Genomic DNA, 25,625 nt, shown 5'->3' on the forward strand with positions numbered 1-25,625 from the left:
CAGAGGAAGACCCAGTCAGGACATGTTTAGAGTTCTATCAAATGGTTCTGTTGCTAAGGGGAGAGGGATGGGATACAGTCTTCTTGCTTATAATTTGAACCTGTTTACTATACACGTATCAGTTGGGTCAAAGCTGAGTGAGCTTGAGCATGTGCCTATCAAAGATTAGGTGGGGGGACTGGTTCAGTTCTGGTCCCCGCAAGGAATTTTTTTTTTCTTTTTTGGGGAGACAGGATTTGGAATCAGAGGACCTGGGTTCAAAGTTCAACACTGCTATTTACTGTCAGTGTAAGCTTGAACAAGTTACTTAGCTTCTATGGGCCTCAGTTTCCTTGTCTGTAAAATAAAGAATTGGACTAGCTAATCTCTTAAGGTCCCTATCAACTCTAAATCCTATGATCTTGGTTCAGACTAGAACAGGAAGATGCTGGTGAGGGGAAGAGAACTATGGAACCTGAGAGGGTCTGACTTGGTTCCAGATCATCTTTTTTCCCCTCATTGAGCATGACATCCCTCTACTCAAAGTCAAGAGAGGCCAAATCCTAGGAAACTGGGCAGAAATTGGGGTGGCCAGAGGCCTGAAGTTGGGGCCTCATCTCCCTTATCAGACTTTTTAGGTAGTGATGACACAGAATAATTCACATTTGTATTCTGCTTTAAGATTAATGAAGCACTTGCCTCTGAAATAGGTAAAGGAGACATTTTTGTCCTCATTTTGCATTAACTGAACCCCTAAAGAAGTTCAGTGACTGGTCCACAGCCACTGAGGCAGTGTTTCAGTAGAGGTATGTAGCCAGGCCTCTGGATCCCATCTCTCTCACTATACTGTGTTGCCAGAGACTTGAACCCCACTTCTAATGCTAATAGGAATCTTGAGGGATCTTGCAGTAGGAACGTGCTGTGTTGGGGTGAGAAGAGCCCCACTGTCAGACAGGAAAATCCCTATCTACTTCCCACCAGAACAGAATGTATTCCCCCCAATTCAGGCCCCCAATTCACTCCCCTCTGCAGGACTTCCTCACAGACCTGATGATGTCCGAGGTGGACCGCTGTGGGGAGAATGAGCACCTCATCTTCCGAGAGAACACTTTAGCCACCAAGGCCATTGAGGAATATCTTAAGCTGGTGGGCCAGAAGTACCTGCAGGATGCCTTAGGTTGGTGTCACTGGACATGGAGCCAGGGATGGGAAGGAGGAGGGCTGTGTGAGGCCTAGGGGATCATCCAGATTGGGATGGGGGAGGATGAGTTATGGCTCACAACCTAAAGAAGCTCCTGGTATGAGAGGGAGACAGAGCCTTTACTCTTTCTCCAGTGGCTCCTGTTCTAAGGGGAGAGACCCTTTTCCCCCACCACACCTCAAATTTAATGATGTTGTTACCTGAGGCTACCTTCCCACATAGCCCAGGGGACCTCACACCATCTGCCCATGGTGGGGACTCTTTGCAGGTGAGTTTATCAAAGCTTTGTATGAATCGGATGAGAATTGCGAGGTGGACCCCAGCAAGTGCTCATCCTCAGACCTCCCTGAGCACCAGAGTAACCTGAAGATGTGCTGTGAGCTGGCTTTCTGCAAGATCATCAACTCCTACTGGTCAGTGTGCCCTGTGCTATCCTCTACCTGTTACCCTTAGCCCCAGCTATATACTGCTGCCTGTCCCTAGCCACATGCTGCTCCCTCCCTGTAACTCCCCCTTAGTCATTACCCTCTGTCCCTCACCTCCACCTGTGGCCCCCTGCCCTGCCACTGCCCTTGCCCCCACTTGTTTCCCTTTCCCCCCTTGCCTTCCTTGGGCCTGCAGTGGAGGTCACCTGGGAAGGCAGAGAAGAGGGACCTTCCTGGCTGTAGTGGAAAGAGCTTCTTCTCATTCACCCCCACATCCTCATGTCCATTCCTGTAACATGGAATGGTTTACCAACCTATTCACACTGTCCCCTGCTCTCTCCAATTTGTAGGTCATCATCATGTTGGCTACCTTATAGGACTGTTTATCATGAGGGTGAAATATTGTAGTAGCTTTTAAAGTACTTTGTAATAGAGAAAGTGATGGATAAATATCAACTATTGTTATCACTGCTGCATTTACTGGGTGTATACATGTCTTATTCAACTACTAGACATATGTGTTTGTTTAAGACTAGGTCTTCCTACCTTGCTCAGGCTATTTGTGGGTCTAATGCCACTATTGGTGGATGGAGGAGTTTTGGTCTGCTCTTTTTCTGATCTAAGCAGGTTCAATCCTTCTCAGGCAGCCCAATGGTTCCCTTGGGGGCTCACCATTAATATGGTATCAATATGCACAAGCCATTGTAGCTCAGAATTCCCAAACTCCAGAACTCCTCCCATGCCTCCAGCTTCCCATGTAGCTGGGATTACAGTCATGTGCTACCACACCCATCTGCTACTTTAAATTATGTCGTTGTAGAGCTCAAAGGGATTGAACATCAGAGGTTCAACCTTTATTGGTGTCTGTATCCCTTGACTTTCAGTATCCCTTCCCACACTCCTTTTTCAGTATGAAAGGAATACTTTTTAGAATTTACTGTGTATATAGACCTAAACGAAAGAGACTTTTCAAGATGAAAGGAAATAAGTTCTAGAGTTTGACACACTTATTCACATAAGAGATAAAATAAAGAGATTGATTTCAACAAATATTCCTCCTTGACAAGCTTCTTGGGACCCCCAGTTGTAGGGTGTCAGAGCTGGATGGGATGAGAGAGCTCACTTAGTCCAACCCTGTCTTTTTCCTTGAGGTCCAGAGAAGCAGCTTAGCCTCTCATTCAGAGAGTGGTGCTGAGCTTAGACCCCAGGCCAGGGCTCTTACTCCTTTACAATACAATCCTGTTGGAAGCTCTTTGAAGGCAGGGATCATTTCCAGCTTGTTTACAGATTCCCTTTATTCAATGCTGAGTTCCATTGAATCCAGCCTCTTCGTTGGAGGAGAAGGAGAAGGTTTGCAGTTAGACAGGCAGTGTTTTCTAGCATTCCTACCTCCTCCTCACTCACCTTTCCTAGGGAATAATTAATGGGAGCCAGCAGGTGGATGCCTGGGATTGGTGGAACAGGCAAGATAAGGTAAAGCTCAGCCCAGGCTTTATATAGAACAGTGGAGTTTGCAGGCTGGCCGGGGCTATGGGAGGGAGAGCAAGTGTGCTGGAAAGCTGTACAATAACCAAAAATTGTTATAATTAGGGCATGATTTGGACATCTGGAAAGTTTCAGTGTAAGCAGAATTTCAGCAAGCGGCTGCTGGTTCCCAGAAGAAAGTTGTGTGATGAACGATAGGCTCTGGCCCTCCACAAAGCAGTGCTGGGATTTGTTAAAACAATTACTGCCTCCTTTCTTCAAAGCCCAGAGGAGAGTGATGTTTCCCAGGACCCTTTGGGAAGGAGAGCTTCTCCCTGCTGATGCACCTAGATTAGTTGTGACAGGTTTCATTTTGAGACCCACGCTTGCCTTAGCAGGGAGCTCAGAGGCAAATGGGATGGGGGCAACACAAAAGCCAGGCTAGTCCTACTGGAACGGGGGGAGGGAGTCCTGTTTGTAGGGGCAACTCCTGAGTCTGATCTCTCTTTGTGAGGATTAAGGACTGGTAAATAAATATTCTGGGTGTGTGGACCAGTAAGTAGACTTTCCTTGGTTCCCCATTATCCACTACATAAGTCCAAACTCCTTCCCCTAACAATTGATGCCCTCTATAGTCTGGCCCCCACCTAGATCCTCAGAGCTGAAAGGGACGTTAGCATGTAAAAGGATAGAACAGAAAACATAGAATGTCAGAGCTAGAAGGGACCTTAGAGTATACAATGTTAGCACATAGATCACTGAAAGTTGAGTTTAGAAGATCCATTAAAACTAGCATTTTGGACCTGGAAACAACTTTAGAACAGTGTTAGAACTGGGAAGGGCCTTAGAACTAAGAATGATAGAACATGAAGTCACCTTAGAATAAAGAAAGTGATAAATGGAAGGGAATTTAGGGATTATCTAATTCATCCTCATCACTTTACAGAAAAGGAAATTGAGACCCAGAGAGGGAGGCCACATGTCCTGCCCAAGGTCATACAATTGATGTGATAGAACTAAGATTTGAACCAAAGTCTCCTGACTCTCAGTTCTCCTCCAGGCTTGTCCTCTCTTCCTCCTCACCTAGAACCCTCTGGCCCAAACCTGACTTGTCTTCTAACTGTCCTTTAAGCTGAAGAGTCTCTTGGCTACACTGGAGCTCTTTGGAGAGATGAGGTCGTTCTCAGGGAACAGGGCCATGTCATGTGGCCTGATGATTCCGGGATGAGGTGTTTCAGGGATGAGTATTTGTTTTGACAAAGTGAAGCGGTATCCAAGAGACCAGAAGAAGTCTTTATTTGGGTTTTCCTTGCTGTTTGCCAGGCCCAGGCACCCGTTGGATAGGAAGGAGGCCTAAGAAGTGAGGTGAGAGTACAGCCCATGTTTCTGTAGTGCTTGATATCAGGAATGTGCTATTCCCACTGTGCAGATGAGGGAGCTAAGGTTTAGGAAAGGACTTTCCCAAGACCACACAGCTAGTGGGTCAAAGAGCTGCTACTAGAACTCAGGTCTTTTAAGTCCATGTTCAAGGCTCCTCAGGAGGCCTGTGTGTTGATGCCATCTCTGAAGTTCAGCTCAAGGTAATCCTCAGGAGCTCCCTTTCTTTTCCTACAGTGTCTTCCCCCGGGAGCTGAAGGAAGTCTTTGCCTCCTGGAGGCAGGAATGTAGTAACCGGGGCCGGCCAGACATCAGCGAGCGCCTCATCAGCGCCTCCCTCTTCCTGCGCTTCCTCTGCCCAGCCATTATGTCACCTTCCCTCTTCAGCCTGCTCCAGGAATACCCGGATGACCGGACAGCTCGAACACTGACTCTTATTGCCAAGGTGACCCAGAACCTGGCCAACTTTGCCAAGTGAGTAGAATCTCCCATGGTAACAGATAAGCACAGGTGTGCAAGCATGCGTGCACGCACACACACACACATACCCCTTTATGTCTTCCTTTGTGGGAACCCAGGAAAGCACTCCTGCTACCCCAATGTGATCATCATCACCACCTTTAATGATAGCTCCCATCTCTGACAATTTGAGGGCTCTTCTCACAGTAACAGACAGTCTGATGCCGAGCCAGGCTGATCAGGTGTCATGTTGTAGCCTTCACAAGGTCAAGGTCTGACTGTGTATCCCTGGGCAAGTCAGGTGACCTTCAGTGCCCTAGTGCTCTCTTTAATACTTTGCGGGGAGGGAGGAAACAAGGAAGGAAAAAGGAAAGGAGGATTTGCTATTATTATACCCATGTGACAGTTGTGGAAACTGAGATAGAGGTTAAGTGACTTGCTCACACAGCTTAGTTAAGTATATGCAGCTGGATTTGAGGGAGTTTTTTCATTCAGGAATTCCTCATACCAATGAAATCACAGTTCCAATTCCTGTCCTGTCTCATTCTATCTTGTCCTGTCCTCTCCCATTCCTACGAATCCTCTCTTCTCTCCTCTCCTTACTCTACCCCTGGGAGGTCAAGAGTGCAAACATTACTATCTTCATTTTTCAGAGGGGAAACTGAGACTCAATCTCTTGGCAATCAGTAACTATTCACTTTTCTCTGGTGTCTTACAGTTACAGAATAGTTTCTTCACTACCTCTCATGGTTTTTGTGTCCTAGTTCAGCCACTTATAAACTGCATAACCTTGCAAACCCCTTCTGAGCTTCCATTTCTCCTCCATAAGATGAGTCTGAGGGTGATCAGTCTTCAGGGACATCTGCCCAGGTCCTGCACCTGGTTGTTGGGAAGAAGGCACCATCTTAACTTAAATAGACTTTGGAAATAGGAACATTTACTCTTAGTGATGACAAATCACAGTGTTGGTTAAGTGGCAGTTGGGTGCTAGAGCAGTGCAGTTGTGGGTTGCCATGGCCTGGAGTAGGAAGGGAAGGCTTCATGAAGATGAGCCCCAACTTCCAACGAGAGAAAGAGCTACATCTGTGGAGAGGGCACCTTAAGAACCAAGACAGGAATAAGCTGAGTTTGTATGTCAGCAGTCATAGCTCCCAGTTTTATAAAATTTTACATGTCTTATGTCATCTGTGAGCCTAGCCTTAGAACAGCCTGCGAGGGAGGTACAGCAGGAATTATTATCATCATCTTAATGAGGAGAAAATGGAGGTCTGATGAGGAGGAAGTGACTTATCCAAGGCCATACAGTTCATATATTGCAACACTCACGAGTCCCCATTTCTTTTGGCTTCAAATCAAGTGCTTTCTGTTTCTTTTCTCTTTACCCCAAATATGTGCTCTAGGCTTTACAGATGGGAGATGGACTAGCTTATAGGATCCAAGCCCAGGGTGATGGAAGACCTCCTGTAAGAGGGAAGAACAGCAGCCTATTTAGAAGAGCCATTGTTCTCTCCAGCACTCCACTGGGAAATTAGTGGGAAAGGACAAGTCTTTGAAAGGGCTGCCCCTTACACCATGTTCTTCTGATTCATGGCTCTTAGGCTTAGCCTGGTCTCCTAAAAGTGACAATGGAAGGAAGTGCAGCTCCGAGAATCTTTGCAACCAAGCTCCTTTGCACGCCCTGCCCCTCCCAGAATGCCAGAGCAGGCCCTCAAGTGTGGCTCCCTGCTCTCTACTGGTTATGTTGCCCCATGAGGTTGTCAAGAGGAATGAGTAAAGCAAAGTCCTGAGCCATGAGACACTTTGACAGGACTTAGGGTGTTTTTTGCCAGCATAATGCCACCTTGGTGAGGAGATGGGAGACAATGGACTTGTTCCTTTGGGACCTGCCCAAGAGGTCATTCATGCAGTGCCAGCTGAATACATTTCCTTACATTCACTCTTAAGCCAGATGCTTAATTAGCAATGATATTAGAAAAAAAATGTTGTAGATGAGTCCAAACTATGGATACTCAGAGGCCATAGGATCAAGAACTGAAAGTGAGCTTAGAAATTATCTATTCCAATTCTCTCATCATATAGAGGAGGAAACTGAGGTCTACAGAGGGAAAGTGATTAGTCCAGGGTCTGACTGCTAGTAAACAACATATCAGGGATTCAAACCAAAGTCTTCTGAACCCAAATCCAACGTTCTTTTTCCCTTCACCCCTCTTCCCAACACTGATCATTTCAAAGTAGGAGACAGCATCAACCTACTTCTCAGTTTTATCTTCCTGATTACATTTGGTTGAGTCTAACTGGTGGTGATTTTGCACACCAACCAATTGCAAGGAATGATGGTTTTGACCCCCATTTAGGGAGAAAGAAGATTGTAGTCAGGGACAGACAGCAAGGCCTTTCACACAAGCAGTTGTGAGTTGATGTGACTTGGTCACAGGTCACAAAGGATAGACCCCTAGACCTGCAGTGAGGGGGACCTGAGTCAAATCTGGCTTCATATACTAGTTGTGTGACCCTGGGCAAGGCTGCCTCAGTTTCCTTAATTTTAAAGTTGTGATAACCATAACATCTACATCACAAGGTTGTTGTGAGGGTCAAATGAGATAATATTTGTAAAGCATTTAGCACAGTGCCTGGAACGTAGTAGATGCTTAATAAATTCTTGTTCCTTAGTCTTCCCCTTTGCTCTTCTCCAAAAAAGACAGTCATTGCTTCAGGTCACTACAAAGTTCCTTCTGTTCTTTCTAAATGGGATTCCTCCAGAAGAAGGAAGAAACAGAAGGGGGTGATGAGGTTCAGGCATCATAATATAGTAACATAATACTGCAAGTTTATTGAATTTTGTTGATTTGAATACTCCCTCTACCAACTCAACATGTAGCCCTTCTGTAACATAGCAGATGGTTTTTTTTTTTCTTAAGAGTTATTGCAGCCAAAAACTTCATCACCCTGCAGCTTGGCAGCAAGCTTCTTCCTCCATAGAACCTTCCAAAAGCATCACCTGAAATAGCCTCTCCCTTTGCATCTAGATGGCTCAGAAGTGAGAGCAGCAAAGCCTCAGAGGAAGAGCTTACATCCCTGTGAAGTTGGGATCATCGTTATCCCCATTTGATGAAGGGAGCAGTAGAGGATTAGAGAAGTACTTTATTGACTTGGCCTTCTCATGGTCACAGGGTCAGTGGAGGTCTGAGGCAAGACTCAAACCCAAGTCTTCTGCTTCCAAGTCTAGCACCCTTCCCTTTACACAACTGACAAACTTCTAATTTGAGAAAACATGTATTGCAACCCATGAGGGTTCACTTTTAGTCCCTTTCCTTCCCACGTGGTCTTTGGAATGGGATGATGTCAACAGGATGGTTCCCAGGCAGGGTAAGAGACAGCCACTTGATGTGTGGCTTACCCGAGCTTGGCTCCCACAAGGGGCTCATGCTACCCCTGTTTTGCCAGGTTTGGCAGCAAGGAAGAATACATGTCCTTCATGAATCAGTTTCTGGAACACGAGTGGACAAACATGCAGCGGTTCCTGTTGGAGATCTCTAACCCAGAGACCATCTCAAACACAGCCGGCTTCGAGGGCTATATCGACTTGGGGAGGGAGCTCTCCACTTTGCATTCCCTGCTCTGGGAGGTCATTTCTCAGTTCGAGCAGGTACCACAGGGCTAAGTGGGAAGGGGGAGGAGGAGGAAGAAAAAGTTCAAAAAAAGAGCCTTCTAATGTCAGAGAATGCAGAATATTAGAAAGAGAGGAGACTTTTGATCGTATAATATTAGAGCTAGATAGGATTTTCTTACCTGGCATGTTTAAACAAGAGAACAGCAGATCCCTGAAGTCCACTATGGTGAAAGGAGAAAGGGGAAGGTCACCAGATAAGACCTAGGGAGCCCCTCTCTTCTTTGTGTCCATTCCCCAGCAGGTAATATCTACGTCTCACCGTCTCTCTGCAGAGTACGGTCACCAAGCTCGGGCCTCTGCCTCGAATCTTGAGGGACGTCAACACAGCTCTGAACAATCCAGCCAGTGTCCAGTTGTCAGTCACAGCCGAGCATGCAGCCTCTACCCCAAGTACAGGGGGCAGCATCTCTGCAGGGCTACAGAAGATGGTGATCGAGAATGATCTGTCTGGGTAAGAGCTTTGGCACATAAGTTGGGTGGCAAGACTGGGGACAAAAGGGGTTGGTGTAAGGTAGACCGTATCCAGCCTCGGACCAATGTGAGGTGGTCTTCTGTTCTGTGCTTAAGGAGGCAGCTTGAAAAGAGCACCAGCTCTGGAGTCAGATGACCTATGACTGCACTTTGTATTTTTATAATTTGGGTCAAATCACTTTTGAGCCTTAGTTTCTTCATCTGTAAAATGAGGGAGTTCAACTAAAGCATCTCTAAGTTCCCTTCAGCTTTGTTATTTTTGTGACCCCCCCCCCCCTCCCTAGATGATTGTAGGAAGCAGTTATACTAGGTGCTGAATAAATGCTTGTTAAGTAAATAAAATATCAATTATCAATTTCAGCCCCCACCATGTGTCTCTACTGCAGTTACCAGCTCTCTCTGAACTAGATCTGTTTCCCTTTCCCCCCTTGGGTCACTTGAGACTGGGGCTTGGCATTTGGTAGAACTCCTGGAAAAGGAGATTTTTATAAAATCCTTTCAGAGAGCCCCACGTCTGTGATAAAAGTGTTTGCCCTACAAAGAGACTCCCCTTTCTCTCTCTCTCTCTCTCTCTCTCTCTCTTTCTCTCTGTCTCTCTCTCTCCCTCTCCTCCTCTCCCTCTCTCTCTCCCTCTCTCTCTTTCCCTCTTTCTCTCACACATACACACACTTACTCACTCTCATTATCTATGGCACCCTCTTCATTCCTCACTCAGTAGCACCCTGCTACTCCCCTGTAGCCTGTTTTTCTGGGGTGTTATTCCAGTTTAAAATTATCCCTTAGATCTCTCCCTGCCTCAGTACTATGCCCTGGGGATTGCTCTGACCAGCTCCTTTGCACCGAGGTGTTAATTACTAATAACGCCCTAAAATGTGTTAGTCACTGATAAACCCCTCACCCTGCTGCCATCTCCCAGAGGCATTTTTATTTTACAAGAGAATTGTCAGGCAGGAAAGTGTTAGCCCCCAAGCAATTAATCTCTAACTGTGGGTTTTGAGGCCATTTGGGCAGAGGTATGGGAGTAGGTAGGTGCTTCTCTGTATAGTTGGCTCTGCACAGAATCGTTCCCAGACTTTCTTCTTTCCTGTTGAGCACACACTATCTCCTCTCCCTCTCTTTCTTTTCTCCCTTCTCTGCAATTCATGCTCCCAAGGATTCGCTGGTCTCTGTGTCAGCTGTTCTTAGGAGTATGTGAGTTTGATGCCATACTTTCTCTGGCTCCTGGAGAGAAAGACACGAGAGTTTTGTCCTCTAGTGCCCAGCTGCCTCCCTCTGCCCACTTCTGGCTGGGATTTGCCCTGTTTGTTTCTCCTTTCCCTCTTCGGGGTGGGGGGGAGTCGGATCCGATCCGCATTCTGTGTTTTAGTTCATATCCTAATAAAGAATGAGAATGGAGGACACAGCACTCACAAGCTCTTCCACTATTATTTTCACAATACCTAGTATCAGAGAGGCACTCAGAAGGCCATTTAGATTGTGTGCAAGTGGCCACCTTTCACAGCATGAAGCACATCTGTCCTCTTGGTCCCACACCCAGGTCTGCACCAACCAGGAGGCAGCCTGATGGAGTGAAAATAGCTCTTGATTTGGAGCCTGACCATGAGGGGTTCTAGCCTTCCCTGGTCTCAGTTTCCTCCTCTGATCCTACATTTTAAAAGGAGATTGGGCTAGATGAGGTGTAGGGTCCCTTCTAGCTGTAAATCTCCAGTGCCATGACTCCCTCCCTCCCCCTTTCTGTCTCACCCCCATGAGCCCCACAGATCTCCCTCCGCCTTCTCCCTAAATCTCTGCCCATGCCTCCCTGGCTGTTTCGCTCTTCCCCAATAATAATCTTCCTGCTTGTTCTTCCCTGGATTGATTTATTCTGTTTATTTTGCGCTTTTGCATAGCATTTATGGTTCTTCTTCTTCTCCTTCCCTCCCCACCCCTTCCCTTGTGTGTGCTTTTCTTCCCTGCAGTCTGATAGATTTCACACGGTTACCATCTCCAACCCCTGAAAACAAGGACTTGTTTTTTGTCACAAGGTCCTCTGGGGTCCAACCCTCCCCTGCCCGGAGCTCGAGCTACTCGGAGGCCAATGAACCCGATGTTCAGATGTCCAATGGCAACAAAAGCCTCTCCATGGTGGACCTGCAGGACAGTCGGATGTTGGATGGGGGCACCAGCACCCCAGGGGCCTCGGATCCTCTCAATGACAGCCAGTCATCCACAGGGCAGCTACAGGGTGTGTGGACAGCCCGGACAACTCAGAACAGCCTGGCTGGCATGGCCACGGTGCGGCGGGCAGGGCAGACACCCACCACTCCCAGTTCTGAGGGTGCACCGGGCCGGCCTCAGCTGCTAGCACCACTTTCTTTCCAGAACCCTGTATATCAGATGGCTGCTGGTCTGCCCCTCTCACCCCGGGGCTTAGGGGACTCGGGCTCTGAGTGCCACAGCTCACTGAGCTCTCATAGCAACAGTGAGGAACTGGCGGCCAGCAAACATAGTGGGGGCGGCTTTGGGAGTGCTGCTGCTGAGGACTTGACCCGGCGCCCTGGGGAGCTGGCGAGGCGGCAGATGTCACTGACAGAAAAGGGTGGACAGTCTGCTGTGCCACGGCAGAACAGTGCCGGCCCCCAGCGGCGGATAGACCAGCCACCGCCTCCCCCTCCTCCCCCTGTCACTCGGGGTCGGACGCCACCTTCCCTCCTGAACACCATGCAGTATCCCCGGCCATCAAGTGGGAGCATGATGTCCTCCTCCCCTGACTGGCCAGGCAGTGGGGCCCGGCTCAGGCAGCAGTCATCCTCCTCAAAGGGGGACAGCCCCGAGATGAAGCAGCGTACCATGCACAAACAGGTCAGTCCTTGCCGGAGCTGGGACACAGCCCGACTCTAGGAACCCACACACCTTAGTGACTCAAAAGCTTCCCAATGTCAGGTCCATAAGGGGACCTCCACTGTGATAACTTCCTGGGGGGTGGGAGGGTTCTGGAACTGGGTCTGAAGACCCAGTTCTCCTGCAACCCCCCCGGTACAGGAAGAGTGGTTATCCTGCTTCTTTTCTCATCATTTCATGTCCACATCCTCAAATCTGCTTTGAACTTCCATACCCAGAACCATCATCCCATGCTCTAGCCAGTGCCCAGTCAGACTTCATGTCACCAGCAGGGAGTGGGCTACAGTTACATGTGGTCTCCTTGAGAATGTTGAGATAGTCAGGGAGTGTCTCTCACTGGTCATGTCTGGGCATCCTTGGTTTGCTACCATAGCAACTCAAGGGGGAAATTTTGACTTAAGAGTATTCCTTGGCCAAAAACAGTACCTACCTCTTGGTCCTTGGGGCTCCAACCCCTCCATCAAGAGCTATGGTAGTCCACCAAGAAGCCAGTGAAAAATGACAAGCTGGGGTGGGGGTATCAGGATGGAGGTCCTATGAATAGCTTAGACATTGAGTAACAGTAATGACTCACATTTCTCAGGTGCTTTGTAGAGCACTTTTTTTGCCCCAGTCTTCTGAGGGAGAGGTAGTACAAATATTATCCCCATTTTACAGCTTAGAAAAGTGAGAGGCTTAATGAGCTAACTTTGCCAGGGTCACACAGCAGTATCACAGTCAGGATTCAAGCCCAGGTCTCTTGACGCCAAGGTTGGAACTCTGCCCATTAGACCACACTGTCCCTGTGTAGGGAGGCCTAGCTAAAAGTCATAAGTCTTGCCAGCTGCATGGGACAGAGTGTTGCCACATTGCCCTTGCACTAGGAGGATTGATAATCCTGCTGACCTGGTGTTCCTGAGGCTTTGAACAATGAGAACCCTGATCATAAAGCCTAGATAGTACAGTTTCATGAAAAGAGACTTGGATGAGGAGTCAGAAGATCAGAGGTTTCAGTCTTGGCGCTGCAACTGACTTGCTGTGCAACCTTGAACAAGTAAATTCCCCTCTCTGGGCCTCAGTGCTTTTCTGTAAAATGAGTTAGACCAGATTTTTTCTGACTCTCATACCCAATGATTCTGTGGACCTGGTTGTTCTGGATTTTGTGATGGCCTTACTTTCCCCACTTGGAGGTCACTCTTCCACTTTGTCTTAGGCACAGCTCTCTACACTGACTAGTACAGTGGTTAGACCCATGTGCCTTCAGTGTTGTGTCTCCAAACCCTATTGGACCGATTGGCATCACCCTTCACCCCAGGCCTCGCTCACAGTAGCCATGGGGCAGGAGAGCAGAGAAGGTTCTCCCAGCAGGGCGGGATGGGGGAGCTGGCTGCAGCAGTGGCATCTTCCACTCTGAAAGATGAAGCATTCGAATGTTTAAGCTTTGTCAGGAGGAAACTTTTGATTCTTCTCCTTTCCTCTTCTCATTTCTTCCCTTCTATCTTTTATTCTCTTTGCTGCCTCCTCTTTTTCTATTAGTCATTGGACCCATCACTCACTGTGTTCCTATCTTTCTCTCCATCCTTCTCTTTCTGTGTATTTCTCTCTTTCAGCCTTTTAAGTCTTCTGTGCTTCTCTCTCTTCCCTTTCTCTCTCTCTCTGTGTGCCTGAGTCCTTTTCCTTCTTTCTCCGTCCACCCCTCTCTGACCTTCTCTTTCTGTTTCACTCCTCTTGGTTTACCTTTCCTTGGCCTCTCTTCTTCTCTTGGTCCTCCATTTCTTTTCCTTGTTCTTTTTCCTCCTCTTCTTCCCCTCCTGTTCTTTCTCACTCTTGAGCTCTCAAGTCTCAGCCCTGCTCTCTTCCTTTGTCTTTCTGTCCCTCGCTTCTTTCTCAATGTCTTCTCTCAGCCTTTCTCTCCCTCAGTCGCCCACCCTATCCCCAGCCCTCTCCATCCCACCCCTCAGGTCCCATGCCCCTCTGGCTCTTGCCATTTATTTCTCTGGTTCTAGCTGTATGTCTCATTGTAGGCCCCTTCACCTGTGAACCCCAATGCACTGGACCGCACAGCCGCTTGGCTATTGAATATGAACATGCAGTTTTTAGAAGATGAGAGCTTTGACCCAGACCCCAAACACAGGGATAAGCTAAGGAGTAAGGAGGAACTCAGCCAAGCTGAAAAGGTAACCTGAGACTGGTCCCTGGCATTTCCATGACTGGGAGCTAAGCCCTGAAGAGCTGAGGGGCCTGGCGTATGGTGACTCTGCCATACTAGGGTGGGGGAAGAGGGGCTGGAAAGTGGGAATGGATACAGTGCAGTTGGATGACTCAGGGAACAGTACTACTCAGGCATGTCCTATACTGGGCCCGGTCCCATCCATCTTTACTTTCTCTCTTTTCTTGATAACTAGAAGGATTATTATGGTCACATGCCTGTTGAGGCAGGATGTGGTGAAAGGAGCCCTGGGAGTAGAGTGCTGGATTCCAAACCTAATGTCTTATGAACTTCCCTTCTCTTCCCTTATCCTCTCAGTCCTGTGGTCTTATGGCTCCAGGGCCCTTTGCCTTTGTTCAACCACCCTACAGGAAATGTTTTGTCTTGGGCAGCCCCTCTAACATCCCCAGGGCTGAAGACAGCCTTGGTTCTGGCCCTCTGGTTAGGGTGCTGCAGAGACTGAGGGTTCTGAGTCCACCAGAGGCAGGTGAACAAAAAGTGCTCAGTGTAGTGCTGACTGAATATGGAGGTTCTCTCATAATGCTTTTGGAAATGGGGATATTTCCTCTCCATACCCACACCCCCCCCACCCTTAATCAAATCCTTTTCCCTGACTGCTGTTCTAAGAGCTATGTTGGTATCACATCCCCAGGCCTTCTAAACAGTTAGGATGCAGGAAATACTTGTAGAATCTTCTGGGTAAAAACATGGGGTGGTGGAAATTCTAACAGCAGGCTTGGGAGTCAGCAGAATAAGCTTCAGGGCCTGACTACTCCTTCCAAGCCCTAGGCACTGGATTGGGGGTAAGAGGGTTCTGGGTTCCACTTGTGCCCCTGCTGCCTCCATGATCTATGTCAGGGCTTTTATCCTCTGCAGGCCTCATCAGTGAAAGGAAGGGATTGGACTAGATCATCTCTCAGGTTTCTTCCAGCTCAGAATCTGATAATCCATGACCTTAGGCTAATCATTTAATTTCCCAGAACCTCAGTTTCCTCATGTATAATGTGGGAGGCTTCAGTTTAATTCTAATTCATATCTAACTCTCTGTGACCCCACTTGGGGTTTTCTTGGCAAAGATATTGGAGCGTTTTGCCATTTCCTTCTCTGGCTCATTTTACAAATAAGGAACTGAGGCAGAGTCAAGTGACTTGCTCAGGGTCACACAGCTAGTTAGTGTCTGAGACCAGATTTGAACTATGAAATATCAGTCTTTCTGACTTCAGGCCCGGCACTCTGCCAGATAATTTCTGACAACACTTTCAGCTCTAGCACCTTATCATTTTGTGGTAGGTGTGGATAACCAGATGTTTAGGGTCAGAGGACAGAATAAAAGACCTTGTTGGGCTCTTCCTTCTTGAGGATTTTCAGTTCTTTCTCCTCTTGAGTGGGTGCTTCAGCTTCCTGGCCTCCATTGCTTGTCTCTGCTAGGCAGGGCTGGGGTTCATTAGAGAAGGCCAAGTTCCATCACAGGTAATGAGTGGCCTCTGATTCTCTAGCTCTAGTGCTGCCTGATGGAGCTTCCCCTGTGATCAGAGCTCCATCTTGAAGAGTAGAGAGTAAGAAGCAGGCCAGCTTTCAGAGGGAGACTCAATTTTCAATAGCTCAGCTCTCCACCATCCTCCCTTTACCCCAGTGCTTTATCCCCACAGTGTATCCCATTACCTTCTCATCACATCGGCTGCTGGCATCAGTAGTTAACATTAGCCTTCCTCCATTATTTTATGATTGTGTTAGTGGAGAAAGAGGCAAATGCTTTGGAATCAGAAGACCTGAGTTCAAATTCTGGTTCTTTCCTTTTCTCCCAGCGCCATGTTGGTCAAGTCACTTAATTTTGGACTTCATGTTCTTCATCTGGAAGAGGAAGTTGGATTAGCTGAGTTCCTAATGTCTTTCAGTTCTGGATGCTAAAGTGAGGATTCCCTACCCTCTGAATTCCTCTTCTAGAGGAATAAGCTCCTATCCATGCCTGGAGGAGGATTTTACCCCACCTGTGATTAACTGAATGAGCTCTCTGCCTCTTCCTCATCCTGGGTGCTCATCTTGGGACCTGGTCTGCAGGCAGTCTTTTCTTCCAGCTCATCTTGTGCCAAAAGAGTAGATACTCTTCCCAGTATACTTTCTTGTCTTCTTGGCATGAAAGTGCTAGAGACCAGCTGACAAAACTTTGCCAGACCCCGGGCATGGATGTTTAAGAGCTAGTGTGGTGCAGTGGAAAGAAGGCCTGAGTTCAAATCCTTCTTCTGTCACTACCTGTGTGACTTTGGGATTGTCACAACTTGTCTGGGCCTCAGTTTCCCTAGCTGTAAAATTAGGCTGATCTGAGGTCTCTTTCTAGATTTTAATACTGTGATCCTAAAAGAGAATGATTCCTTCTTCATCTCTGTTTAGTTTCCACAGGACTCTGTCCAAACTGGTGAAATTTTGACTGTGGCCCATTACTTCCATTTCCAGAACTATGATAATAATGATTATCACAGTTCTGTGTATACCTCAATCAGGGCATTTCTGAACTAAGATAGCCTTTTATCCTGGTGCCCAAGCGGTCCCCCAGAAGGACTAACTCCTTTCACTCATCTCACATCCTGTTCCCTTATATCAGCCAGCCTTCCTCTGAGGCTTCTGCCTCCTGGAGGGTTGTTGAGGTCCTGGCAGTCCCATTTTGCTGGACAGTCTGTAAGGCCCAAAAGTCTTAATTAATGTTTGTGTCACAGACCCCTTTGGCAATGCAGTGATGCCTACAGAATCCTTCTCAGAATGATGTTTCTAAAGTCATAAAATAAAAATACATGACAGTTATAAAGAAAACAAGTTTTACTGAAATATTGTTATCAAAATATTTAAAAAGCAAGTTCATAGAGGTCAAGTTAAAACCCTTGCCCTTGGAAAACCAACACACCTGAAAGGGGTTGTCAGTCACGGCCTGTTGTTGGTTTCTCTGTGAATTCCTGATTATACCTCCCCCACCCCCATCTCCACCCCAACCCTTATATTTCTAATGACATAATAACGTGTATACACAGTGAAAAATCTTTCTCACCCCAATCCTTTAGCGGGAAAGCTGGTTTCAGAAGGCAGATTTGATGTGGGACTTAGCTGCTTCCATGTCCCTGTACCTCCCTTGAAAGGAACCTACCCTTTGGGATTCCACTGGGGATGGGGACAGGGAGGGGCTCGAGGGATCGCCTGGCTCCTCCTTGCCAGGTGATCCTGGTCATTTGATCCATTCCATCTCTGCCGCCTTAGTCTGGTCTGCTTCAGGGGCTGCCTCCTGCTTGTTTCATGCCCAGAGCACCATTGCTTCTTCTCTCCCTTCTCAGCCTGAGTTTTTTGCTATTTGGTTTTTTTTTTTTCTTTCTCAAAGTCAGATGCTCATGGGGCTCAACCACTACTCTGAATCACCCAGACTTGGTCTGTCTAGTGACTCAGTGCTCTTGCCTGTCTATACTTTAGCATCTTTTCTGTCTCTGTCAGCCTTCCCCCAGTTGGATGGATCATCTCCTTCATCATCATGATGAAGGCCCCTCTAGTGCTCCTCCCCATTCCACCCCTCCCCCCCACACACACACACCCATGAGTGGGAATCGAGAAGCTATGCATTTCAGGCTCATGCTGTCTGCAACATCCAAGAAAATCCTAAACATCCCCTTTTACCCAAGGGTGTTCTCCCTGCAGACAGTGCCTTTTGCCATTGGGTTGGGCTGGAGTCTCGTATGGTCTGGCTGAGGAATAGATAGGAGCCTGGGCCTAGCAATTCACTTGAATTCATGGGGGAGCCCATGTTCCAGGTATCATTGAGACCCCAAGCAGGAAGCATGCTAATGACCAATCTGCTCTGTGTTTATCTTGCATGTGTGCACATGTGCATGCGTGTCCCTGCTGGCGGGCTGTCCCAGCAGGACATTGTAGTGCTACAGGACAAACTGCGTATCTCAACCAAGAAGCTGGAGGAGTACGAGAGTAGGTTCAAGTGCCAAGAGGAGACCACCCAGAAGCTGATGTTGGAGTACCAGGCTCGGCTGGAAGAGGGGGAGGAGAGGTTACGGAGGCAGCAGGAGGACAAGGAGATCCAGATGAAGGGGATCATCAGCAGGTGAGTTGGGCAAAGCCCTTTCCTGTGTCTATATCACTGAACTTCCCATGCTTTGTCTCTGTCTTTCTTTGAGTGCAGAAAAGTGTGACAGGGTAGTCTCTAAGACAGAAAAGATCTGGTGCTAGGTCCAGCGCTACCGCTTTTATTCACCATGTGACCTTGGGCAAGTCATTTGATCCTGGTTCCTTTATACTGCAAAATGAGATTGATAATGCTTATGCTACCCTTTTTTTTAGGGTAGTCCTGAAGGTCAGCTAAAACAGTAGTTGTCAAAGCACCTATCTTTTGAGGGTCAAATGTTTTAAGAGCTGTGAAAGTGCTTTGTAACTTGGAAGGGATCTAGAAATGGAAGCTTACTATTACAACAAAGGAATGGGAAACAAGATTCCTCTGTCCTTGATCTGGCTCTACCTAGGTGATTCCTTGTATGACCTTAAGCAATAACTTTTTGGAGCCTTTCTTTCCCTTTCTATAAAATGTGGATAATGGTCCCCTCTGTGTCTCCCCCACCAGGGTGTTGTGAGGATCAAATCAGATGTTAGATGGCAAAGCATTTGGGAAATTTTTTTCTTGTCTTTTTTTTAAAATTTATTTTCAGTGTTCTACAATCACTACCATATAACTTAGATTTTTTTCCCCTGCCTCCCCCTCCTTCCCCCCTACTTCCTCGAGCCAGCATACAGTTTTATATAGGTTCTACACATACATTCCTATTAAATACATTTTCACCATAGTCATGTTGCATAGAAGTATTAAAATGAATGGGAGAAATGATATAACAAACCAAAACGTAATACAAAAGGAAATGTTCTGCTAACATTCTGCAATTGAATTCCATAGTTCTTTCTCTGGATGTGGAAGGCATTTTGCCTTAAAAGACCATTGGGAATTTTTTAAGTCCTTGCGTTGCAATGAAGTTCTAAGTTTACCAGAAAAAAATCCCCACACACTGTGGTTGTTGCTGTGTACAGAATTCTCCTGGTTCTGCTCCTTTCACTCAGCATCAGATCATATAAGTCTTTCCCGGGCTCTCTGAAGTCTTCCTGTTCATCATTTCTTATAGCACAATAGTATTCCATTATATTCATATACCATGATTTATTAAGCCATTCCCCAATTGATGGGCATCCCCTTGATTTCCAGCTTTTGACCACCACAAAGAGAGCTGCTATAAATATTTTTGTACATGTGAGACCCTTTCCCATTTTTATGACCTCTTGGGGATACAGTCCTAGAAACAATATTGCAGGGTCAAAGGGTATGCTCATTTTTGTAACCCTTTAGGCATAGTTCCAAATTGTGCTCCAGAATGGTTGGATCAGCTCACAGCTCCACCAACAATGAATTAGTGTTCCAACTCTCCCACATCTTCAACATTTATCAGCTTCCTGTTTTGTCATATTAGCCAATCTGATAGATGTGATATGGTATCTCAGAGTTATCAGTAGTGATTTAGAGCATTTTTTCATATGACTATAGATAGCTTTAATTTCTTCCTCTGAAAAGTGCCTGTTCACAGCTTTTGACCTTTTATCAACTAGGGAAGCATTTGGGAAATTTTAAGAAAGAAAAATATACGTGATAGTTTTTCTCACAGCATTGGGAATTTTGGTTCAAGAGTTAAACAAACCTCTGTCCCAATCTTTCTGTCTTTTTCTGCCTTTCAAAGTCACCAATTTATGATACAATCCTAAGGCCCAAGACTCAATGTAGATGCCTACCTGAGCTGACCAGTAAGGAGATGCTGCCTAACAACCAAGACGAGTGCTCATGAGAACAAAGAGAGAGAAGAAGGCATTCATTTGAGGCTTTGGATGTCCTCATTAAAGCCTTGTTATTTTGGAATCCAAAGGAGGGTAGTGGAAAGAACTCTGAATGAGGAGGAAGACCTGAATTTGAGTCTCAGCTTTGCTGCCTTGAGCCCTTTGTGTAGCTTGGGAAATCATCATCTTCTCACTGAGCCTCAGTTTCCATCTTTGTAAAAAGAGAGATTGGACTTCATTACTTCTGGGTCTTGCAGCCCTAACAAATCTGTGATTGTTGGAAATAAAATACAGATTGGCAAACTAGATGGTGGCAACCAGACAGATGCCAACCATGGATAACCTCTGGAAGATTCTGGTGTTGTGCTACACAGTCCTGCAAAGATTGGCCCAGGCTGATGTGGGGAGGAGGAGCACTCAGTATTGGAGCTCTAGCAAAGCTATAGGGTCTCCAGGCTTCTCTTCAGCTCAGTTGCAAGTAGGAGGAAATTTTATGGTTGTGGGATTGGTGAATTTGGGACATTCTGTTTGAAAGTTTGGTTGTTGGCTATTTGAGTGAGTCCTCTCTCACATTCCCTTCATTGTGGCATAGTGGAAAGAGCACTGAGAGTCAAGAAAATTGGCCCAAGGCCCATTGCTGTACTGTTAAATGAAAGGATTGGACTAAAGGATGCCTTCTATCTCTAAAAAATGGCGGGGGTGGGGGGTGATCACTTTCTTGGTTTTAGCAGGCAAGATTGCAGGAAACTTTTATTTAAAAATAACAACAAAAACCAGTTGGCCATGATGGAAAACAGCTCTTCTTTAGGAAGTGACTCTCACTTCTTAAAGGATCAAAATATCTTATATACATACAAAATATACAAACAAAAAACTGCTCTATGAAAGCACTTGGGAGATCTGTTACATCCCAACTTTTTTTTTCCTCTAATGTCTAAGTTGAAATAACTAGTCATAAAACACATACAGTTGTTTAGGCAAGAGCATGTAATTAAGGAATACCTAGGGGTTGTTTATATTATGCTGGCTTCATCAATTGAAAAATCTTCCTGACCCCAGGAGGTTGTAGCTTGAGGTTATAGAAGGGAAGGGGAATTTGAATACATGCTTCTTTACTTTAAACCTCGTGAAAAGGACAGTTTTCAAAGTAGAAGTACTAAAGCGAAGTTGGCTTCTGCACATTCTTTATTCTAAGATCTGTTGCCTGGCTTTGACATTCTGTGTTCTACAGTCCCTTCCATTTGTGAAATTCTGTTCCAAGGGTCCTTCTAGCTGTGACATTCTCTATTCTAAGGGCCCTTCCAGCTGTGACATTCTCTGTTCTAAGAGCTCTTCCAGCTGTAACATTCTTTATTCTAAGGACCCTTCCAGCTGTGACATTCTCTGTTCTAAGGGCCCTTCCAGCTGTGTGACTTTCTTTTTTCTAAAGGCCTTTCCAGCTGTGACATTCTCTATTTTAAGGGCCTTTCCAGCTGTGTGACATTCTTTGTTCCAAGTACCTTTTCGACTCTATTATAGGGTCTGTGAGCACCTCAAGTTCTGACAGTGTCTAATTCTGTAATGTCTCAACCTTGTTCAGGAGCCAAAGGCCTGCCCTCACTCACAAAGCTGTCAGGCCTGATTTTCACCAGAGCTCTCCTTTCTAGAGAAAACCCTTGTATTCTCATGCATGGTCAGTGACACAAACATCTCAGAGTCCTTCCTGTTTTCTTTCTCTAGGTTGATGTCGGTGGAGGAGGAATTAAAGAAGGATCATGCAGAGATGCAGGCTGCAGTGGACTCCAAGCAGAAGATTATTGATGCCCAGGTTGGGAACTCTTTTCCCCATTAGTACCTCTCCTTTGTTATTTCTCACAGATAGAAGGGGACAATTTCATTTGTTTACATGAATAAGCTCCCACTAGTCCTTGTCCTGTTCCCACACACACGTTTGAGAACAGTGCTAGTTGCTTATATGTGGGGAGGTGATACACTTGTTCTCACTTAGGGAGGGCAGCATGAAAGTCCTCAGAAGGGAAGCTTTCCCCTTACATGCTTACTGTGACTACAGAAACAAGAACACAGTAGCTGGTAGGAGGTGGCCGGGGTGGAATGGAAATTCTCTGTCAAAGTGGGATCAGAAAATGTCATGAAGATTTTAGCTCTGGAGTTACGATACCCCAATGCCTAGGTGAGAATGATAAGGAAAGAATTTGCCCAACTGTCACTAGCATGGCAGGGTTAGGATGACAGTTTGAACTACTGAAGAATCTAGCCATGTCCACTGTCCCTTAGTTCTTAATATGAGATGAGGGAGAAAAGTACTGAATATTACAATAAAAACAGATAAGATAGAACCCCTTTGTCACAGAGTTAAAAAAGCAGAGGGAATACCTCATGATTTTCAAGCCAAGCTAATAGGAAAGCTGCTCCAGCCTGAGATGTCTCTCTGCCAACTCCAGAATGAATCTGACATTTTAACAGAGAGATAAATACAGTCTCTCATAGGTATCATTGTAATTTGTTGCAATAGGCCTTATGACTAGGATGCAGTAAGATACTGTCTTTTAAAAGTCTAGGTCTAATAGGAGGGATAGAACATAGCATTAGAGATGGCACAGAAAGATAGAGGAAAAAAAACAACAAACCACTGGTTCTCCAATCAGAAGCTCTAGCACATAGAACCTACTAAAAACCAGCTGTGTGACCTTGGAAAAATCACTTCATCTTTGTGGGATTTGGTTTCCTTATCTTTAAAATGGGAAAAATTATCTTTGTACTGTGTACCTGATGGGTTGCTATGAAGAAAGTACTTTATAAAGGACAATATAAATGTGAATACTATTCTTACGATGTGTTGTCACAGTTTGAGAGAGAAAGAGAGGGAAGGAGGTAGATTTTTCAAAGCATAGATTGGTGAATTTGACAGTGGTTCCTGGCAGCACTCTAGGTTGCATTATTCGCAAATGATTTCTGAACACTTAGTAATGGGGACAGCGATCCCTAGGAGTCAGCATGGGATTATCAAGAATAAGGCATGTCAGAGTAATTTCATTTCCTTTTTTAACTGGTGACTAGATTGCCACTGTTATCAGGTGAATGTGGTTGGACAGGGTGGGGGCATTAGGAGGGAGTAGAGAGAGAGAGATGGACCAGGTGATAGGTGAATTCAGAAGTATTTGAATGACTGGATCCAGAGAGTGGTGATAAATGAATGGATAATTGCCAACTCATAGGGAAGCCTCTAGTGCAGTGTCCCAGGGACTCTGTGTATGAGTCCCTTGTCTTCAACTTTGTTTTGTTTTTTTGGTTTTTTTTTTGTTCTCTCCAAATTTATTTATTTTCAGTTTTCATCAGTCACTTCCATAAGTTTTAAATTTTCTCTCCCTTCATCCCCAAAATGGCATACAATCTTATATGGACTCTACACATACATTCTTATTAAGCACATTTTCACATTACTTATGTTGCATAGAAGAATTAAAATGAATGGCAGAAAGCATGAGTAAAACTAAACAAAACCACACATAACACAAGAGAAATTAGTCTGCTTCATTCTGCCTTCTGACCCCATAGTTCTTTCTCTGGCATGTGGATGGCATTTTGCATCGAGTCTTAGAAATGCTCTTCATTGTTTTATCTGTGACTTGAATGAAAGCATTGATAATATTTCTTGGTGGTAGGTTTTAAATTGATAGGAAGTAAAAAAAATTCTTAAAATTAGAGCACTTAGATCCAAGTTATGTAAGGAAATAAGAGAGCACCTAGCTGCTGAAAATGAATATGTCTTTCTTGGCTCAGGCATTCTATCCCAAGGTAGTGGGGAAGGGGACTTGGGTCATTTCAGAGTCACTATTGGAGGCATTTCAGAAGATCTAAGGGATTAGAAGCCTAAAGATGAGCAATTATTAAGCCTTGTGTTGATTCACAGATCCTAGAAAGAATATTCAACATGGTTTGTTACCAAGGAATATAGGGACCATTAGGAGTCAACATAGTTTCACTAAGAACAAATCATGCCAGGCTAAGATCCTTACAAGGGTGCTAGATCAGGGCAATGCTATAGATAACCTTGATTTCAGAAAAGAATTTTATAGTTTTTCCATGATATATTCTCATAGATAAAATAGCAAAATTTGAATTAGATAATATTATTGGGAGGTAGCACAGTCAACTAGCAAGCATTTTTTAAATGTGTACTGTGTGACAGGCACTGTGCTAGGCACTAGGTATAGAGATAAAATGAATGAACTAACCAATGATCCCTAATCCTTAATCTCTATGAGAAAGAGGGCAAAGAAATCAAGACTCTTTCCAACCCACTATAGCGGATCCTACTCTCAAGGTGCTTACATTCTAATGGAGAAGAAAATAAAGATATTTCTCACATTATATATAGAATAGATATTAAGAGAATAAATTTAAATAAACACCAAATAGTCTGAGAGACATCAGGTAGTTTGGGATGAAGGGCCCTAGTATTTGGAGGGAATCAGGAAAGATGACACCTTAGTTGAATCACAAAAGAAGAGAGGGATTTGGTGAAGCAGAAGTAAGGAGGAAGGGCATTCCTGGCATATGGGATGGCCAAAGCAAAGACATTGAGAAAGGGAGATGGAGTATCATATAGGAGGAACAGAAAAGGCCATTTTAGCTAGGTTATAGAATCTACATGCAAAGGGGATTTTAATGGCCAGCCAGTGAAGTTAGAAGGAAAGGTTGTAGCTATTACAGGAAAGTTGTAAAGACCTTTCAAAGCTAAACAGTGGTTTATTTTTTATCCTTCAAAAAAAGGAGTCACTGAAATTTCTTAAATTGGGGAGTGATGTGGATAGATTTTCACATAAGGAAAGTCACTTTGGCAGCAGTGTGGAGGATAGATTAAAGTGATGAGATAAGGCAGATGATGAAGACCAGTTAGGGGGCTGTGGCAGTAATCTCAGTGAGAGGTAGTAAAAGCCTTAACTAAGGCAGTATGAGTAGAAAAAAAGGAGTCAAAGTCAAGAATTATTGTGAAGAAATAACAACTGGTTGTCTGTATGGCATAATAGAGAGTGAGAAGATAATGATGCTAAGGTTACAACCTGGGCCACTGGGGGAATGGTGCCTTTGAAAGAAATAGCAAAGTTGGAAAGAAGAGAGGGGTAAGTTTAAGAGGGAGGAAAGATAATGAATTCAGTTTTAATTCAGTGTTGATCTTGAGATATCTTCAGGATATCTAGTTTGAAATGGCCAATAGGTAATTGTGGGACCCCACTGGTGATGCAGGAGTGACATTTAGGGAAGAAGCTAGGGCTACAAATATAGATGTGTGAAGCCATCTGCATAAAGATAATTAAATCTATGAGTGCTGATGAAGTTATCAAGAGAATATACAGTTAGAAAAAGACTCAGACTACAGCCTTGGAGAATACTCACAGTTAAGGGATACAATACAGATGATGAGGCATCAAAGGAGTGGTCAGACAGGAGAATGCCCAAAGACCGCACCCAAAGAAAATTGAGAGGCACCATAGACTAATGGAAAGAACACTGAATTTGAATTCATAATACCTAGGTTCACATCCTATCTCTGTGACCTTGGACAACTCCCTCCCCCATTGTGTGGCTTGGTTTTCTCATTTATAGAGTGGGTGAAGTTGACTGCTTAGTTCTGGAGTTGTCTAGAGGTATCTTGTT

General features: G+C 45.4%; 1 protein-coding gene across 8 annotated transcripts in view; it reads left to right on the top strand.

Annotated features, from left to right (window-relative positions):
* Positions 1-25,625, top strand: part of DAB2IP (DAB2 interacting protein) — a 293,662-nt gene that overhangs the window by 260,928 nt on the left and 7,109 nt on the right. For 6 of the 8 annotated variants that reach the window (XM_072631804.1, XM_072631802.1, XM_072631800.1 and 3 more), the window contains 9 exons: positions 1,012-1,156; positions 1,449-1,593; positions 4,684-4,920; positions 8,350-8,551; positions 8,848-9,026; positions 11,005-11,887; positions 13,930-14,082; positions 18,011-18,204; positions 21,687-21,774. In XM_072631804.1, the coding sequence (XP_072487905.1) occupies positions 1,012-1,156; positions 1,449-1,593; positions 4,684-4,920; positions 8,350-8,551; positions 8,848-9,026; positions 11,005-11,887; positions 13,930-14,082; positions 18,011-18,204; positions 21,687-21,774 (2,226 nt within the window). The remainder of the gene's footprint in view (positions 1-1,011; positions 1,157-1,448; positions 1,594-4,683; positions 4,921-8,349; positions 8,552-8,847; positions 9,027-11,004; positions 11,888-13,929; positions 14,083-18,010; positions 18,205-21,686; positions 21,775-25,625) is intronic. The other 2 variants (XM_072631801.1, XM_072631807.1) reach the window with 1 other exon arrangement.

This window comes from Notamacropus eugenii, chromosome 1, assembly GCF_028372415.1.
Source record: "Notamacropus eugenii isolate mMacEug1 chromosome 1, mMacEug1.pri_v2, whole genome shotgun sequence".
Taxonomy (NCBI): domain Eukaryota; kingdom Metazoa; phylum Chordata; class Mammalia; order Diprotodontia; family Macropodidae; genus Notamacropus; species Notamacropus eugenii.